Source organism: Electrophorus electricus, chromosome 14 (assembly GCF_013358815.1).
Source record: "Electrophorus electricus isolate fEleEle1 chromosome 14, fEleEle1.pri, whole genome shotgun sequence".
Classification (NCBI taxonomy): Eukaryota; Metazoa; Chordata; class Actinopteri; order Gymnotiformes; family Gymnotidae; genus Electrophorus; species Electrophorus electricus.
In genome coordinates this window covers 4,091,740-4,110,415 of record NC_049548.1, presented here as the reverse complement: position 1 = coordinate 4,110,415, position 18,676 = coordinate 4,091,740, and the positions used below count along the sequence as shown (strand labels likewise).

Here is an 18,676-nt window from a genome sequence, read left to right as displayed (position 1 = left end):
ACAGGAGGAGGATGAGTGAGATGGATTGAGGGTGGGAGAGTGAGAAAGATGGTCATCTGACCCACCATCTGTGGCCAGCTCAGCTCCATCACACGCATGGCTGAGAAAGGTGAAAATGACAGCAGTCAAGACTGATGTGTTTCTGCTAAGTGCTCTCAGGCCGTTGCTCTCATCTCGGGGCCCCGGATCTTGATGTATCCGTCCGGCTTCATCGCCTGACACTGGCTGTGACACTGGGAGATAGCCTTTCAGCTATCCACCTCATCTTCCTTACTCAAATAAAGGTGTATACAGACCTTACGGCTTTGCTTTTCAGCCTTATATTGCAATATCAGTGTTCTATTAAGCAAGCAACAGCATTGCTGAAGCTAATCTGTGTTTTTCGGGATAATTCAGCTAATTGGTGGAGTTGGAAGGATTAATACATAAATACTGTGATTTTTTTCTTATACCTGGCAGTACTTCATAAATGTCCTCTTCCTCCTCCACCTCTTCCTCTGCAGCAGCTACTATTCTGGTTTTCCTCTTCTCTTGACCACTAAGGGCAGGTGTCGGGGCATCTGCAGAGGCTGGGCCAGGGCGCAGGGGTGGAGTGGTGGCTCTCTCGATATCATCGTATGTCTCTTCTTCCTCCCCCTCCACTTCCTCCTCATCCTCAAAGGGAATGAAGTTGGAGCTGAGGTCTACATTTGGGAAGAGGAGCCAGAAACAAAGCAATGTACCCTCATAGCAAAATGACAGGACAAATATTAGCATGCTAATTCTATAGACAGAAAAAAAAGGTTTTAAGAATGTTTAAACCATTAACAGTTCTGCACATTAAATAATTCATTTATTGGATAAAAAAAGAAATTCACTTGTCATGACTGGTAGAACTATACAACATGCTAAAGATGTATTATTTTATGACAGTGTATTATTTTTTAAAATATGATGAGTTCAATGTAAATTGTATTTAATTCTGTAGATTATTATTTTATGGTGCCATAGGGTGGGGAGGGGGAGTGTAAACAATCTTTGGAGTGTTCATTACTTCCCGCAACTCAAATGCTCACAGCGAGCCCATTTTAGAGCAGCAGGCATGCTGCAGATCTGTCTCAGATTGAGCAGCAGCCTGATTGCAGGTGACTGAGCTCTGTAACATGGGCTGTTGCATCCTCGCTGCCTGGTTGCCAAGCAGGGCCAGATCAATGCCCCTGAAGAATGGCCGGGGTGCATCCCAATCAATTTCCCGTAAAGAGCACTGCGCTACGCGGAAGAGGAGGCCGAGCAAGGCGCGTGCCACTCGGCAGCTGCGTGACGTGCCGCATGAGGAGGTCTATCCTGTGGCTGATTGGCTGAGCCCAAAAAAAATGGGTATTTATATGAATGCATAGAAAGTCCAAAGCATATCCCATCCCAGCTGCTGACTTTGTATGGTTGTGTAGATCAGAAAGCCACAACGGTTTGGGTGCTGCTAAGTAAAATTGTTCAGTACAATAGAGCTGTTTCAAACACAGTGTTTCATACTATGTGTTTCATACTGTGTGTTTGCATGTCATATGCAGAGATGATTTCTAAATGCACTGCATGTAACATACCCTTTAAGACAAAATTGATCTGGTCCACCCATTCCCTGGCCTCATGAGGGCTGCTGGCAGTGAACTGCAGAGAAAAGCCATCAGCTCTGAGTTGGGCGCTATGCTCAGTGAAAACAAGCATTCTTCATTATAATGATACAAACACCACTCTGAGCAACCACAGCAATGAGTCAAAAAGCAACATGAAACATGTGTGTGCGTCTGTGTGTGTGTGTGTGTGTGTGTGTGTGTGTACGTGTATGTATGTATGTGTCCGTGTCTATATTTGTGTGTGCCTTTGTGTGTATTTGTGTGGGTGTGACGATGAGTGTATATGTGAATTTTCAGCTCACAAATGTCTAAAAAATGAAAGGGCAAAAATGATTTTGTTTTCTTATTGAGGTTAGGGTTAGGTTAATGGCTTGGCTTAGAAAATCTTTACTATATACAGGTATGTATATTCATTTATATTTATATATATATATATATATATATATATATATATATATATATATATATATATATATATATATATATATATATATAGTGTGTGTGTGGGTGTGTGTTCAAAGGACCTGGAAAGAACGTCTTCTAGGAGCAGTTATCTCGAAACAGCAGTTTTTCTTGGAGTCTTTGCGCAAGTTGGGCACCAGCTCTGCACTGTAGCCATTGATATAAAAAGAGTCTTTCTGCTGCTTGTCTGGAATTAGAACGACTTAAAGTCAAAGTGACCACACACATCTATGAATATTACAGCATCAAACTAAAACAATTCAACTGATTTTGGTTCATTTTCTCATGTTAGCTGAATGAACAAACCTTTTTCACTCCCGAAGTAGTAGAATATAGTATTGTTCAGGACACACCATCTCTTTTGCCACTCCATACTAAAAAAACTATGATCTTGTAAAAGAATGAAAACAACAAATTAACATTAAGCAGATTCCACACATTCTATTATAAAATAAGATCAATATTTGATTTTCCTATAGTCATACCACGCCTTTTCTTTTCCAGATAGCCTTGCTTAAGGATGTTACTCAGGTCTTGTACTGCAACGGTGGGAATCTCTCCAAAATCTGTTTGATTAAAAAATAAACACAAATGTAAAACATGGAATGCTATTTTTACTTACTACTGTGTAATAGCTATTCACTGTTCATTAATAGTTCACTATTGAACTATTAATGAAATCGTGCATAATTTTCTAATATAGGTAGGCATGGTGTCAGATCTGTAACCACAGTTATCACCCAGTTGAAGGTCAGCAGAGGCCTGCCAAGCAGAAGTAAGGCCATATAAATACACCCCATAAACACATGTCAGAGATTTTACTGCAGCTTTGAGAAAAACACAGGCCAACACATTTCCTGTAGTTTACGCTGGTCCAGCAGTTCAGAAATACCTAGAGCAGGATTAACGTGACTGGCATGATTAACGTTACATGTCACATCATATCTGAATCTCAGCTGAGCCCCACTTCCAATATTCCGATCGTATTCCCAATATCTAGATCTCAGTAAGTATATTTGAGTTGAAGGCATTGATTTGTTCTGTTTTGCTTGCAATAGCAGACTAACATTTATATTGGCCCTGAGACATATTTATAGTGTAAGTCATGTTGTCTAGGGCAGGGCACCAGGGCACCAAGGCACAGCAGGAGTGCCACTCTGTGAACAGGGCCAAAAGGCTGAAATTCCCCCTGTCATCAGCTTTCATCAGCTATGAGCCCCACAGGCCGCAGAGTTATGCTGGACAGGTGGGCCTCTGAGTTAAGCGCCAGACTGATTTAAAGCCCATTTATACATGTTCAAATGCCACTTAGTCCACTGATGACAGTAGATATGACTTTTTGAACTGAGATTGTTATCTGAGCAACTACTCAGCAAAGAATATACAGACGTTCCATCATCATGATTAACACTTGTGGCATCTTGAATGGAGTCCCGGACCTTGTAATGCGGAAGGCCTCCAGTAGTTCCGCTGTCAAAATTAGGGATCTTCATAACATCACCATGACAGCTCCCTGCCAACGTGAACATTACATCAACCCTATAAGCTTGTGGTGATGGCAGGGTGACAAGCCATGTTCACTATTTCCATAAATAAACTTCGACTCATTTAGGTCATCAAATCAAATACTGACGCAACAGCCACAAAAGCTACCCTTGTTTGACACCGCCGCATGAAAAACGTTTCTGCTTGCTGTGTTTTTAAGACGGATGAGAATGCAGTTGCCTGACCCTCACGTGATCTCAGGCACCTCCACACACTCACATATTAGCCTGTTCTATTCACACAGCAACATCGATGTCGTCATAAATATAACTGCAATACATGCTGTTTGTCATGGGCCTCTTGATATATCAACTCCAAAATGAGCCCTTAGTCCACTAAATGATCCATCCACCACTCTGTTAATTTTTTTCCTCTTGCTCCTACGTTCCAACACCTTTTAATCCCCTCATCCATCTACACTCCCTTCTCTTCATTTATCTAAGAGGTCAAGCCCTGTTAATAGTTCAGAGGAAATAGAATAAACAGAAGTAAGGTGAGAATGGCTAAAAATGAGCTGACACCGAGGACTCTCTCATCTTCACACACCTTCTGACTCATGACAGAGTTCAGAGTGACCTGCGTTTACAGTGGCACCCTGTTTCTTGAGCACCAGCTGAAAGATCTGAAGGAGAGGCCTACAGCCATCATAGGTTAGCAACCTTTCAAAATCTACAAGCAGCGACTGCGGAGGGCTACCACGTTCCATTATTCTTCCACAGGGTAGCAGTGTAACCTAAAATTTCACCTTCAGAAAAAAAAAACAGAAAAAAACCCCACACTGTTCTATTCCTGATCCCACCCCTCCATAGAAGATTCTGATTGGTTAAACACAGTATTCAACCTCAGCCTCCTCTTCTTAGCAAACCAATAGGAGCTGAAATGTGTGTAAATATCGCACAACAAAGAACTGACAGTGCCAACATTGTTGGAAAAGAACGAATGCCAGTGATGGGTTCCTTATACTTTCTTTCTACGGCTTCTTGGTTTTCTAAATGCAAAAGAAAAATACAAAAAACAAACTTTCCCAAAAAAGCTTCAAAAGATACACAAACCATGATTTTCCTCTGCAGAATTAAGTAATAAGCCTTCATAAAAAATGCAAATTAAATTCATCATGGTGACTCATATTTTCATTTTAGCTATAAATTGCATTTTTAATTATTCAGAACAGTGTGGTTTTGTAATTTTCTCCACTAGCATTCCTCTCTTTTAATTAGCATTGTGCTTATCATTTCCACTTAAATGTGCTAAGGGTGTCTATGAATATTTCAGCACCTTCCATCACTGCTCTGAGCAGCCCTGCATCACAGCAAGACATGGATGTTTTCTCCATTCAATTATTTGAAAATAAAACCACATCACAATACATTAGTGTGATTTTTGAAATGACTATCTGTGGCCCTTTTAAGTACATGCATCAAACTCTCTTAAAATTGATAACACACAGATTACTTAACCTCAGATTAAAGGATGCTTGGGACAAAGATAGCCAATGATGGCCTAAAGACTACAATACTCTGTAAAACTATTAATAAAAAAACTAGTGAAGGTTTTTTAAAGAATGAAACATTTCCCAACCAGCATAAGATCCAGGTCTAAGATTTGAAGTGCTTATTTGTTTGTTTGTTCGTTCGCGGACTCGTAAACAGAGCCCCACGCCGAGGAGGAGAGTAGGGAGATAGGAGCGGGAGCGAGACAAAGCTAATGACTTTCCCCCGGGCTCTCTCTGCTGCTGGCAGAGACGGCAGCGTGATGCATGGCACCACCGCTGCTCCGTGGCAGGCAAGATTGGTGGGGGCCGAGGCAGTGAGTGGGCTGCACATGGCGGCGTTCGTCAGTGCCACGGCAGCGGTGGAGCCGGGAGCTAAGAGGTGGAGGCTTGGGCGGAGGCGGGGGCGGAGGCGGGCTGTGCCACGAGAGCAGCATGGTGGGGCCCTCGAGTGCCACATCGCAGCCTGTCACTCTGGCCGTGGCACGGGGCGCAATCAGAGCTCTAGGCCACGTCCTCCCCGGCGCTCCGTTACCTGACAGCCACGCTGCACTACAGAAACTCATTCGGCACATCTGCTCATGAAAACAGAAGTCAAGAAGCAGTCAGTATCGAAGCCAGATATGATGAGTAGTGACAAAAAAAGGCGTACATTTGTGAAATATAATAATTTAGGGGTGTGTAACAATATACCAACCAATAAAATAAGGGTTATTTGGTACAGCTATGATGTGCACGAACAGAGTGGATCTAAGCTGTAAATTCAGCAGCCCTCCCTCATCTACCTATTATTATGCTTTCAGCATGGTGTTATGGGCTTAGTGGTTGATCATGCTATAAAACTGAGATTGATGTTATTGTGGCCTGAGGGAGTTAATATTCTGTGCCATTATTTTCTACTTCAGTTTGGCTACAAGTCAGTCAGGAGGGTGGATTGAATCAGTGACAGGGAGTGATAGGTATGAATGTATATGCTACATATGTGGCAAGAATTACACTGTGATACTTTACAAAGATTTCCTAGTTAAAACAGGCAAAGACTGTCCCACAGTGATCAAACACGCAATAAGACGGCAGCAGGCAAAAGAAAATGGAGCATATTTGTGGGAGCAAGTTAATAAAGACAACAGAGACAAGATGCATCGCGGTGCAGGGAAACATTACAGGCTGTATTACTGTTACGGCTGTGTAGGCTGTAATACTGTCCGATTACTAGAAACCTCAGCAGGTGGTTCCTCAATAAGAACCACCATGAGATGTGCAAACCAGTGCAAATGTCTGATGGAAGGGCAAGCTGCAGCCTTCGGGGCTTCCTGGGTGGTCCAGTCCATACACAACACACACACAACACACATCTCTTTCAAACTTGCCCATCAACTTGAAAAATCGTTAACTCATGCTTAAAAAAAAACAGTGCATTCTGGTCGCAGGTGCACAATTATTTTCATTTAAACATATCGGGCACAATCACCTCAATCTATAAAACAGACTTGCTCTGTGAGACACGCAGAATAAATCAGGACCCCCCTATGAGATGAGCCAGGCAGGTATATGATTAGATCCACATGGAGAATGTAACCTTTATAAATCCCACACTACGAGCTGGCTCTCAGGGAGGCCAGATAGCCCTGCCAGGCTGCCGGCCTTTCTGTGTGTCATCCAACTGCGCGCAAGCAAGTGGGGCCAGAGGATGACCTCAGGTTGAACTCTCCCGATGAGGTGAAACAGAAGGCGTTGGGGTCCCCAGGGGCCATCACGGAGGCTGGGGAGGAATGCTGATCGGGGAGAGAGTTGAGTGGAATTGCTGTACTCTCCTGCACTGCACTTGATTAGGAAAAAGGATCCACTCAAGGCAGGCTTAAACAGCCCCTCCCCCCAAGCCAATCCTCAAACTGCATACAGCAAAGGGCAAATTGACACATTTTTCCTCATTAAAGGCAAAGCAGTGGTCCCTGTGTATTGCTTCCACAGCACACATCGGCAGTGGGGCCATGGACACAGAGAGAGAGAGAGAGAGAGAGAGAGAGAGAGAGAGAGAGAGAGAGAGAGAGAGAGAGACAGACAGAGAGAGAAAGACAGACAGAGAGAGAGGAATAAAACAATGTGGAAATCAATGAAGCTATTTCAGTTCCTTCAGTTTTACACACCAACTAGGGCTGATATCTTTTAATTGCAAAAAGTTCATTATTTCCACATTATTTCATGTGGAGTCCAGAGCTTAACAACGTTCTGTCGAATCCCTTCTAAAGGCTGCAGTGGGGTAGGGTTAGCCTCATGGGTTACCAGGGAAACACTGTAGAGTGCCAGAATCACTGCTATATTTCCCCCACTGCCTTTAAACAACCAAATAAGGGCAGACTTTGTTGCACCGCTTTGGAGAGGCAATAGAAAAAGTGCCTTTGTGAAGAGCCTAGGCTGTGTAAATTTCACTACCATGCATTATGACATCAATTCAAAAGTTTAACTGCACCTACTATAACCCCATGGTGGCAGACAGAAGCTCACAAGTGACAAACTCTGCCCCACTACAGATAAAAAGAGACATGGAAAACTGTGAAAACTTAACAGCACTCTGATCTATTATTAAATATCCAGCAGGAATTTGTTTCTGACCAAGGATTAACTGTAAGAACAACTGTGTTTTTGATAAATACGCCTTTCTTCTTAAAATTAAAGTTTGCAACACATCTAATATGGAACATAAACTGCGACTGCAGTGTGAAATGTAACTGTAAAGTTAGTTTTGTGTTGGTACACAAATATAAACAAAAACGTTGTTAGGAAGCTTAAAGAATTTAAGTGCAAAGATTTGTTTTTGTTTGAAGATAAGTTCAAAAGATAAGTTCCAGTCACAAAAGGCATAAATATAGTAGTCTCTTTTCCACAACTACATGTGCATGCCTGTTCATTTTTATAATGTGTCTCTTATTAACGGGATCATGCTAAAATAAAATGAAATAAATAAAACAAAATTACTTTAAAATTAATTGCATTCGAAGATTAGAACTGATTTGAAGATTATACAGAAATAACCCAAACTTTTGTATGTCAGTTGTTTGTTTTTTAGGTATTTCCTAATTTAAATGAATAACAGTTAATGTGCAAATTTTTAGTATTTTTGAGTATTTCTTTTTTTGTTTGTTTTCCCTGTGTTTTGATTTATGTGTATAAAATAGATTATGCCTACAGACACGTGTCGGTTGTCCGAAGAAGGTAAATAAAGACGCGTGATAATCGGCATAAATCAGAAAAGGAATGTGACAGGAGTTGTAAAGTTTGACGTGCTCGTTAACGTTCCGCATTTGAACGTTCAGGAGCCACATTTATGATTTTAGATTGGGTCCATGGAGGGTATTACCACGGGCCTGCTATTTACACGCTGGAAGGTAATCGGCCCTATAACAATAGCATAATAATGATAATAATAATAGGCCTATACATTTTTTCATGCTTTAAACAACCAAAATCAAATAATGAAAGCAAGTTAGTATATATATATATATATATATATATATATATATATATATATATATATATATATATATATATATATATATATATATAAATGTTGATTAGGCTATGCAAACTCTCCTGTAATAAAGTAAACTTGAATTTTGTCGCGTGTCCTCTGTCATTACAAAGAAAGCGAACAAGCTAGTGTATATGTGAATTATAACTGACAGTCTATAGCTTACAGGCACTAAAAAACTCAAATACAAAGACAAATAGGCTATCTCAACAAAAAGACAAAAAACTCAATAATAGGCTTAAGTCTTTTCATGCGCTCACAGTGTACAGCGTTAATTTTAAAACAGTCAGGATTCTGTTAGAAAAGTACAAAAAATAGTTGTAGCTGTAAACGCTGGTTTAAGTATCAGTACAGTATCAGTACAGCGTAAGATAAGAAACATATAGTTTGTCTTGTAATTCACTTTTTAGTTCTGTTTTAATTTTTTGTTGTTGTTTAATCGTCTCTAATCGTTTCTATGTTTTTTGATATAGCATTTTTCTCAATGTACCAAATTATTCTTGTAGACCCGTATAGATTATTTTATTCGTATAACTTTGAAATAGCCTTTTTTTCTTACGTAGTTTCAGAACGTCTAGAAAGCATTTCTATAAAACCATTCCGAATAAAGTAACAGGCCAAACTCATCTAGGAGACAAAGTCAAATATTGTCCAAACTCTGCTGTCCTAAAGGCTGTAGTCAGGACAGTAGGTATAATTATAGACTTGGCTGCTGCTCGGTGCACGACGCGGTAGCTATACTGCTAACTAATTCACCGAATGAGTCTACTGGATATGAACTTAAAGAACTTTATCAGCCCTGCATTCTTTTTTTAAGTCGTGCTCTAGTAAAAATGCAAAGTGACCTATTTTTTGTATCTTGGATGAATTGGATTTTATTTATTTCAAGTGCAAATATTAAAGTGAGTTTTCCACTTGTGCTGTTCTGCGAAAATGAAGGAAGACAGGGGAAGTTCCACTGAAGTGTTTGTATTGGCGGTACTTGGCCATGGCTGGACAGCAGCCAGGCACTCTCACACTATAAAGAATGACTCTTCGGTAAAGGCGCATGCCGTGACATCGTGGTCACCTTTCATTCCTGGCCGCTTTTGGTGCCTTTTGTCCCTCTTGATCGCAGGGCTAATCACGTGATCCAGTGGTCACTGTCTATTTTGTTCCAAAGGTTGTCTCTTTCTGCTAACTAAACCTAATAAATATACCAAAATACGTGTAACCTAGACATTCCTAGATAATTCCAATAAATCTACAACACTGCTACTGTGTGCCTTAACACTATTACCAACCGAAAAAATCACTGATGCAGCAGGCAATGTTCTTGTCAGAGGAGTTTGTTCAGAGAAATTTGTGAAGAAAGCAACATTGTCATGCATTAGTAAACAAATGAATTCTTTTTAAAATAGTTATTAGTGATTTAAAAAAAAAACATAGTCATTCATTTAAACAAATTTGTTAGAATAAAATAGTCAACCAGAAAATTTTTAGAGTATATAGATTGAGTGCATAAAAGAGCACAAAAAGGTTTTTAAAAAACTCACAGTTAATCTCCACTGCAAAACCATAATGGACCAGCTCAGCAGTTATAGTGAGTGCCAAAATGACATTGAGCTAAAACTCAAACCAGACCCTGAGAGAACACTGGAACAGAAGGCCTTTCTGGTGTGCACAGACACACACACCTCCACGGTCTTCATTTATTTCCCTAAGAAAGCATCAGGCCACCTGGGCCTTGCACACAAACTTCATCAATCTTTAGAAATGGAATCCAGTGGAGAGAAAAATCAAATTCTCATTTACAAGATGGGAAAGGGGGTGTGCACAGACAGTACAGCTGACAGTTTACATTTGTTTACATTTGATAGTTTACCTTGTATACTATAAGCCCACAAAAGAAAGAAAACATCACAAAAATGGATGGAAATTACAGTAAAATGTGTTTTCAGATTTGCACAGTGAGAGGCTAATAAAAATACTACCACTGCAGCCACAGTAAAAGTCCTCATGTTGGTAAATGTGTGGGAAGAAAAAGCAATAAGACTGCAAAATTGTTGGTAAGACTGTATTGTTGGTGTGTGTGTGTGTGTGTGTGTGTGTGTGTGTGTGTGTGTGTGTGTGTGTGTGTGTGTGTGTGTGTGTGAGTGAGAGAGAGAGAGAAAGAGAGAGAGAGAGAGAGAGAGAGAGAGAGAGAGAGAGAGACTGTGTATTTGAGTGAGTGAGAAAGAGAGTGCATGAGAGAGAAAAGAGAGAACAAAAGAGTTAGAGGAAGAGAGAGGCAGAAAGTGAAGGAAATAAAAAAGGGGAAAGTGTAAGAGAGTGAGAGAGAGTGAGAGAGAGAGAGAGAAAGCGAGAAAGAGAGAGAGAGAGAGAGAGAGAGAGAGAGAGAGTGAGAGAGAGAGACAAAGCGAGAAAGAGAGAGAGAGAGAGAAAGCGAGAAAGAGAGAGAGAGAGAGAGAGAGAGAAATATCCAGATTTCAAGCAGCACAGAAGCCTTCTGGGAGTGGAGTGAACTTTTGAACTTATGTGGCAGTGATGCACTTAGAATGCTTGAGTCTTCAAATGTGTTTCAGTGTTCGATTCATTAATGTGAAGGGAAAGAGAGGGTGGGAAATAGCAGGAAAAGCAGAAGAGCTGGAGTCCCTGCTGCAGCAGCCATTTACCCAACCTAGCAGATATCCTGCCAACACATTGCCATATTGCTCAACATGCAAATAAGAATGATGGAAGTATAACCATGACATGGAAGGATCAATGGATGAATTGAAAATGGATAGATGGGTGAAAGCAGAGATGGAAATTTCAGTAGTGAAATTTTCCTGTCAAGCAAATTATCCTTTCCTAAGGAAACTTCATTTGACCTGTGCTGTTGCCATAGGAGTGGAGGTCATTAATGCCGTCACAGACAGAGTTCAGACAGGTCATAAAGTGACCAGCTCAACACCCACAGGTCAAAAGTTCACAGGAGGGAGGAAGCTCCACTCAAAGACTAGAAACATACCAGGATGGGCTTGGACCTTAGGGTTCAGCAGTCTGAACCAAAACACCGAAACTCCAAGCCAACCTGCAGCCCACAGTGTATAGACAGCACCCACTGGGGTCATTTTAGCAGTCAACAGTCCTCTAGTGCAGATCCATGACATGGCATGGAATATGTATATTTAGAACCAGAGAGGCAGGTTGGGATCTGGAAGCAGTAAAATAATAATAATGAAAATAACAGATTCATATGCACGTTTACATACACACACTAACCATTCACTTTAGTCTTACAGATAAAAAGTTGATTGGTAAGCTAAGAACATCATTGATGAAACCTCTTTTCAACTCTCCTGGGATTAATTACAATAATCAATTCAATAACAAACACACCCATTAATTTGGGCCCTGTAATCCTCTGACAAAATCAAATTTACATCTTGATCTAATTTAAGGTAAAGATTCCACAGAGCTGCGAGTCCTTTCCTACCCTCTGATTGGTTTCTTCAGCTGTGCTGTAGGACCACTGTGCACTGAGATAACAGCAATGGAAGCAGCTTTTGTTTCAAAGCATAAATCAGTCAGTTGAGCACAAAGGGGTCCAGGCCATGTGCAGAGGCTGATACCACCCAGGCACCTCAGCACATGCACACCCCGCAACCTGCCACACTGTACACACTGTGTTTGCCATATACTAACTCAAAGAGGTAAGGGAATAACACAGAACTCATCCTTAGAGAACAGAATGACGAAAACATACGTTTAAAAAAAAACTAAATATATATTTTTTCTTTTATTCTTTCATTTTTCATTTAGATTTGTGTCATTTCTTAAACCCACCACTCATGTTTAAGATATAAAAATCCTATAGTGCGAACATGTGCCAGTTTCTTTTTGTCTTAAACTTGGCCAGGCTGAAAATCTCCTGTGTCACAGGACTCCTCGCAGCCTGTAGGACTGCTGTCATCCAGACAGGGCTGTGGAGAGGCGGCAGGCGAGGCCAGGTCAATTGCGCGGTCTGCGGGTGAAACGCAGTTCACATTACCATACAGACAGGGGCCCTGACAATGGAGCGCCCATCTGTTCCTGTCAACCATAACAAATCTGGTGTCAGGCTCCTCTCTGGAGATGAGGAGGCAGTCCTCGCTAAATGAAATAACACTGGCTCCGCCCACCAGCCAGCCAGGCAAGCGCTCTGCTTCCTCCTCAAACAAACATCCAAGTGACATCACTGAAGCGCTGAAGGAGGAAGAACTAAATGTCTGAACTATATTTACAATGAACCATGATAGACTCACTCTGAATATGTCAATTTGGGAGGTATTCAACTTATTCAACTTGGGTTAGTGGCTGATTCCGTTATATAAAGCATATTATATTTATGCTTTAATCAAACCAAGAAAAAGGAAAGACGTGGTTTATTTCCTCAGTTCTCAGCATGGAATTTCCTTATTGAGGACATATAGTAAATGAGTGAAACTGAATATTGAAAAGACAACAACATCCTACATTTAAGTGAATAAACACAATTTCCATAACTGTATTCCTTTCCGTTGTTTAATTTCCTAATATTCTGATATGTTTCCCAAAGGTCTCGATGTGAGATTCCCTGTTGGTGAACTAAACATGAACTCTGAACTGCACTTGCCCCCTCTGGTCATTACGTTTATTAAAAGAGTGACATGATATGAATCCCCATCCAAGTTACTCCCCTTTCACTAACACTGCTTTTTTCTGCAGTCATATCAAAAGAACACACACAGTCTTGACACTTTTGTTCCTAAATTATAAAGATGCTAAATAAATGTAGTTGTTGGAGAAAAAAAAGTTCTGAACCCTGTGATAGTGGGATGTTCACAGTTTCATTCTAGGGCACAAAGCAATATTTTTAAGTAGAGATTAATGTGACCTTTCAGGCTTCTCACTGATTTCTTCTGAGAGACATGGAGACCAACATTATACTTTCTCATATCCTTTCTCTGGTGAAATCAAAAGCTGTTTAAAAATGGTGAGCAGTATTTGTCATTTCTAGACAAGTGTGAGCACAAAATTAGTTTAAAATGATTTGTTTTAAGCAGACAACATATTTTAAATTGGCCAAGCAAATGGAATTGCAATCTCTTCCCTCCTCTAAAAAGAGCCTGTGATGGCAGATGACTGATCAGGGGAGCGAGGGCCTAGACACAGCCCCTCAGGTACAGGGTTGTGTTTCAGGCCCAGCTGGGAAGAGAGTGACTAGGGATGATGATCAGTCATGGCTCTGGCCTGCAGCAACAGCTAGTGCAGCCTCTGTGTAAACTGGGTTCTGGCCGCAAGGAGATACACGGTTTTCTAGCTTCCTTTCCATCATTTCTCCATGTGTCACTCGCTAGAACCTTCCCCTGATGCACCTCAAATTTTCTTTCAGTGATTTTTCTTCCTATATTTTTCAACTTGTGAAAGTGTTCCCTCTTTCTCAGAAAGAACGACATGAATATTGCAATCATAAGTATGCCCACAGGCAAACAACAAAGGCATACAACCGGGAAGCCCCACCAGCACTCAGACAACTCAGCCAAATGGAAGACTTCAATGACAGCAAATCAATTTTCTTATCACTAGAGGGCGCTCGTCATCCCTTTTCTGCTGAAGCCATCCCAGCCAGCAGCGACAACTCCCAGCCCCCACCCCACATCTCCTTCTCCGTATCCTACTGGCATTCAGCACAGGCGTGGGAATCCACTAGAGGGTGATCTGTTACCAAACACCTCCACCACACTATACTTAATCATTACTCTGCCCAATAAACCCCCAACATCCTTCAAAGATAGTGTTCCCCAATGTGCTAAAGAGGCTAGGTACATCTTGCACATATACTCTATAAGCTGATTTCATTTACAGGTTATCTACACATATCTATGTCAGATGTCATTTGAGCGCTATACAGAAAGTCTAAAGTTATATCATAACCTTTAACTTGACCTGTTTACTGGGAAATGCAGGACACATTCAGTTTAAATATCTGCTACTGTAGCTACAGTTTTGATAGTGTATGCTCTACACAAACACTATCACTGGACATTTTTGAGATGTCACTGAAGCATTACAGGAGGTGAAATCTTTTAGGTGTACACTTTCATCTTGAGGTCCAGATATAAACACTAGGGAGGATGATATTTGGATAATCACTGGGCTTTAGTGCAAGAATGGGGACCAACTCTAACATCATAGCCAAATGGAAACACAATGTGAGAACTCACATTCAGGCGCAGCATCCTCTTGGTAGTCCGAAGCAACAGACAGGTCATCAGAATGTGCAGACCGCCCCAGGCTAGAGCTGCGGTTGTCGTCTGAACTGTCCTCGTTCCTAAACTCAGCTGAGAGATGGACAACAGCACAAGAGCACAGACCATTTGGAAAGTGAGAATGACACATATGGAGATTAATGGTGGAAGTTAAAAAAATGTGCATGAACAAGGGACTACTCAGATCAGGAAGACTTTCTGATGGTACTGAGTGAACAAGCCAGCACTGGCATGTAATCAGGGTGAATTATCCATCTATGAATAGCCACTAGAACAAAATGCCATTACACAAACAACAAGTAAAATAACAAGCGCTAACTTACATCTGTAGGGAAATTCCTGTGGATTTCTGAAAAACAAGACAGAATATGATTGGATTTGAATAATTAAAAGAGATCATGAGAAGATAAATTGATAAAATCGTCATCTGCCTTGTCACCAAATACAAAATTACTAAATTAAACATTTCTTAAGTAGACTGGATCAAAAAGGTATGTAGGTGTGATTACAATAATCTAATAATAATACAATAATCTGTTTTTATTTTTTGCATTTTATTTGAGAAAAGAAACACCAGAGGAGGGCTTTTGGAAATTCCTGTTTAGAAACAACATCAACAAGAGCTAAAAATGTCAGCCAGTGAATGAATTCCTTATGTTTGATTTGAAACACTTCCCCAACTACACACAGCTTTGTGTCATACACTCACTAGTGTAAATGCTAAGATGGGGCTCAGTTGACTTTGGTCTATAATGCGCTGTGTTCAAACAATGAGAATTATTGCGTAGGCTGTGGAATTCTGCTTTGCACTACACTAGAAGCAGTACAATGCTTCCTCTGCTGCACGAAAGACCAAATTTGAGCACTGCATGCCACAAAACCACAATGAAAACCATACTGGCACAGCAATGATGCATTCTCCATCACTGCGTGAAGAACAATAAGAAATGAACTTCCTGTCTTATCATCTAACATGTTTCTTTGTACTGTTAGTAAGAACAGTGACATTTCTCCAAAGATAACAGGTCACTGAAAAAGTTTATTTTCTATTAATTTTCAAATAAAATTGTTTTAATCAGTTTGATTTATTTCTAATTAATTAGTAGTGTTATTCAAAACAAAAAACAACAACAACAGACATGGATTATATATGGCTTTTTCACCTTTTTAGTTACTATAAAAATTGCTTGAAATATATAATTATATGATTCATAACACAAGACCAGTCGAATTATTAATGCAACAGAAGCTCCTACTTATTGTGAACAACTCGAAAGTTGTTCAGAAGTATGTCCCTTGTTTCACGAGCATGCCTACTCAGGTTCTCATCCTGTAGAATGCTTGAGACAAACAGTTCACAATCTGAAAAAGATTATTCACACACACACACACACACACACACCATCATGTTACCTATAGTCCTACCACCAATTTTATAAACAATTTTATAGTTTTTTTTCCACACACGGACAGAGTGAGAGAGAGAGAGAGAGAGAGAGAGAGAGAGAGAGAGAGAGAGAGAGAGAGAGAGAGAAACAGAGAGGGAAACAGAGGGAGAGGACGCAAAATTAAACAGCTCAAGTGTCATAGTGAAATATTTTCCACACTAAATGATGTCCTGAAAATATGCAAAAGCTCTCCAAAAGATCAAGTTGTGAAGATTGGTTAATGCAAATGTTACAAATGTCAGCATGTGCAACTGACAGTGGCTTCCTTTGTGTCTGGATGAATAAGATCCCTTATAGATGATCACAGTGTACCAAACATTTTCATCTGGGATAGTCAGAAAACTGTAATAACAACACCAGAATAGTTGTTACATACTGCTCTACACACAGTTGCAGTAAATACAACATAGGAGGTCAGAACGGTTTCTTAAGGCACCTGTCAGTGAGACGATTTTAACGGTAAATGGCTACGCTGCAGCTAATGAACAATAGCTAAAGATGAAGATACGAAGAAGAATCAGAGAGCAGCTTCACAAAGTAATGAATGCAACATTCAAAAATTACATTTTGTTCTGCAGACCAAATTTGTTTTAGACTAACAAGATGACCATGTTTTCAAGCACCACAATTCATTGTTAATTAGGGTTTAAATCATAGCTATAGTTGAAAAAGTCCTAACAGTAATAATACTACTAATAGTAATACTAGTAATACTTTGTAGGTAAATATCTGCCTTGTTGAACTCTCAAAGACACATTCTAAAACTACACTGCTAATGTGACGTGAACCAGTACCTTCTAGAAGTCTTCTGATGTCTTCAGAAATCGTGCCCATTACTGAATGGAAGATTCCACTGAAAATGTCTGGTCCTGTTTTAACTGTTCTGGTTGTAGAGCTCCAAGAATGAAAATGTTTTCTACAAAATGTACCACCTTGCTGATACTAGTAGCGAGGCAGGTGCGAACCTCACAGACAGAGCATGTGAGGAAGAGCACAGCTCTTTGAATGTGGTTATGAAACTGAAAGTAGATTTTTAAACAAATATGGTGAAAGGTCATGAAAGGTCTATTGTAGAACGAGGAAAGGTAGGAAATAAATAATCGCTTTATCGTGTGCTTGTTCTTCTAGGCTACTTCAACCAGAGCTTTTACATTTTCAAATTCAAATGAGTTCATGTTCCAAAGGCAACATGCAAAGCAGGTGAAGGGAGCTTTCATGTATTCTGTCGGATTCTGTCATAAACTGTTTTACCAAGTAGGCTTTGAAAGCTTATTGTTTGTTTAATATTGTTTAAGAATGTTTAATATTAATCGGTTGGTTTGGTTTATGATTAGTACTTTATATTGCATATTATCACCATTGTTGTTCATTTTCAACTGCTCTATCTCAATAAATTATGGACTTCAGAGCCACAGGATTTATCCCATAATACCTTCGCAGTAAATGCTGTTTTTATTACATAGTCTAGTAACTATGACATGTATAAAAGCCTGATGCACATAGCCTATACCTTGCAATTAGAAACAGGTTAAAATTACATTACTTGTGCCAGATATGTGTTATAATCTACAAATGCATCATCATTATGATCACATTGAAGAGCACTTTGTTGCACAAAATCTACAGCAATCAATCAATGGTTAAAAGATGTACTATTGCTGTGAGGTGTTCAAGACAGGTGCATAGTGAGATATAGGGTGGATAGGGCGGTAATGGGAGAAAAACAAATCTGAATGGAATAGAGGGGGTAACATTCCAAGGCGAGGACATGACCGTTTGACCTCTTCCTCTCTGTCCCTGTAGCTACAGTCCCTGGTGAAGGAAAATGGAGGAATGAGCATATGGCCTCCCAGCCCTCTATGAGCACTGCCTCCTGCCTGCTGGGCAAGGCCATATGAAAGGAAGGAGCCTTTGTAATCCACCCAGGATTACACCGCCCAACAATACACAGCTGAAAGAGCGACAAAGACCCAGTATCAAACACTGTCCCAGGCTGATGAGGAGAACCTGCTATGATCTCCCACCACCAACACTGCCATCAGCACCTCTCATCTCCCCATGAGAGCTCTTTTGCCATTCGCCAGTTCTTTTCTTCTCTTTGCTTATCTGGAGAAGCAGGCTTTTTCATCTTGGCATTCCTTTTCATTTGCGCTTCACTTGGGGGAGGGGCACAGCTCTCTCATCTGAGTACATCACCCTCCTCCACAAAAATCACACTGTAACACAGCAGTGCGCCCCTCCCGAGAGCTGGGGTCAGTTTGAAGGCCCAAGAACAGGTCCGGAGTTTAAGGTTAGCACCTTCCAGCAAGGAAACTCACAATCAACAAATTCATTCTCAG

At 40.4% G+C, this 18,676-nt stretch overlaps 1 protein-coding gene across 1 annotated transcript in view; it reads right to left on the bottom strand.

Annotated features, from left to right (window-relative positions):
• Window positions 1-17,328, bottom strand: part of skap1 (src kinase associated phosphoprotein 1) — a 28,313-nt gene extending 10,985 nt beyond the window's left edge. The window contains exons 1-9 of the mRNA XM_027006024.2: window positions 17,132-17,328; window positions 16,146-16,251; window positions 15,213-15,238; window positions 14,845-14,961; window positions 2,558-2,638; window positions 2,379-2,462; window positions 2,135-2,259; window positions 1,581-1,644; window positions 453-683 (exon numbers count right to left, since the gene is read on the bottom strand). Of these exons, the coding sequence (XP_026861825.1) occupies window positions 453-683; window positions 1,581-1,644; window positions 2,135-2,259; window positions 2,379-2,462; window positions 2,558-2,638; window positions 14,845-14,961; window positions 15,213-15,238; window positions 16,146-16,251; window positions 17,132-17,171 (874 nt within the window). The 5' untranslated portion in view covers window positions 17,172-17,328. The remainder of the gene's footprint in view (window positions 1-452; window positions 684-1,580; window positions 1,645-2,134; window positions 2,260-2,378; window positions 2,463-2,557; window positions 2,639-14,844; window positions 14,962-15,212; window positions 15,239-16,145; window positions 16,252-17,131) is intronic.
• Window positions 17,329-18,676: the final 1,348 nt, after the last annotated feature.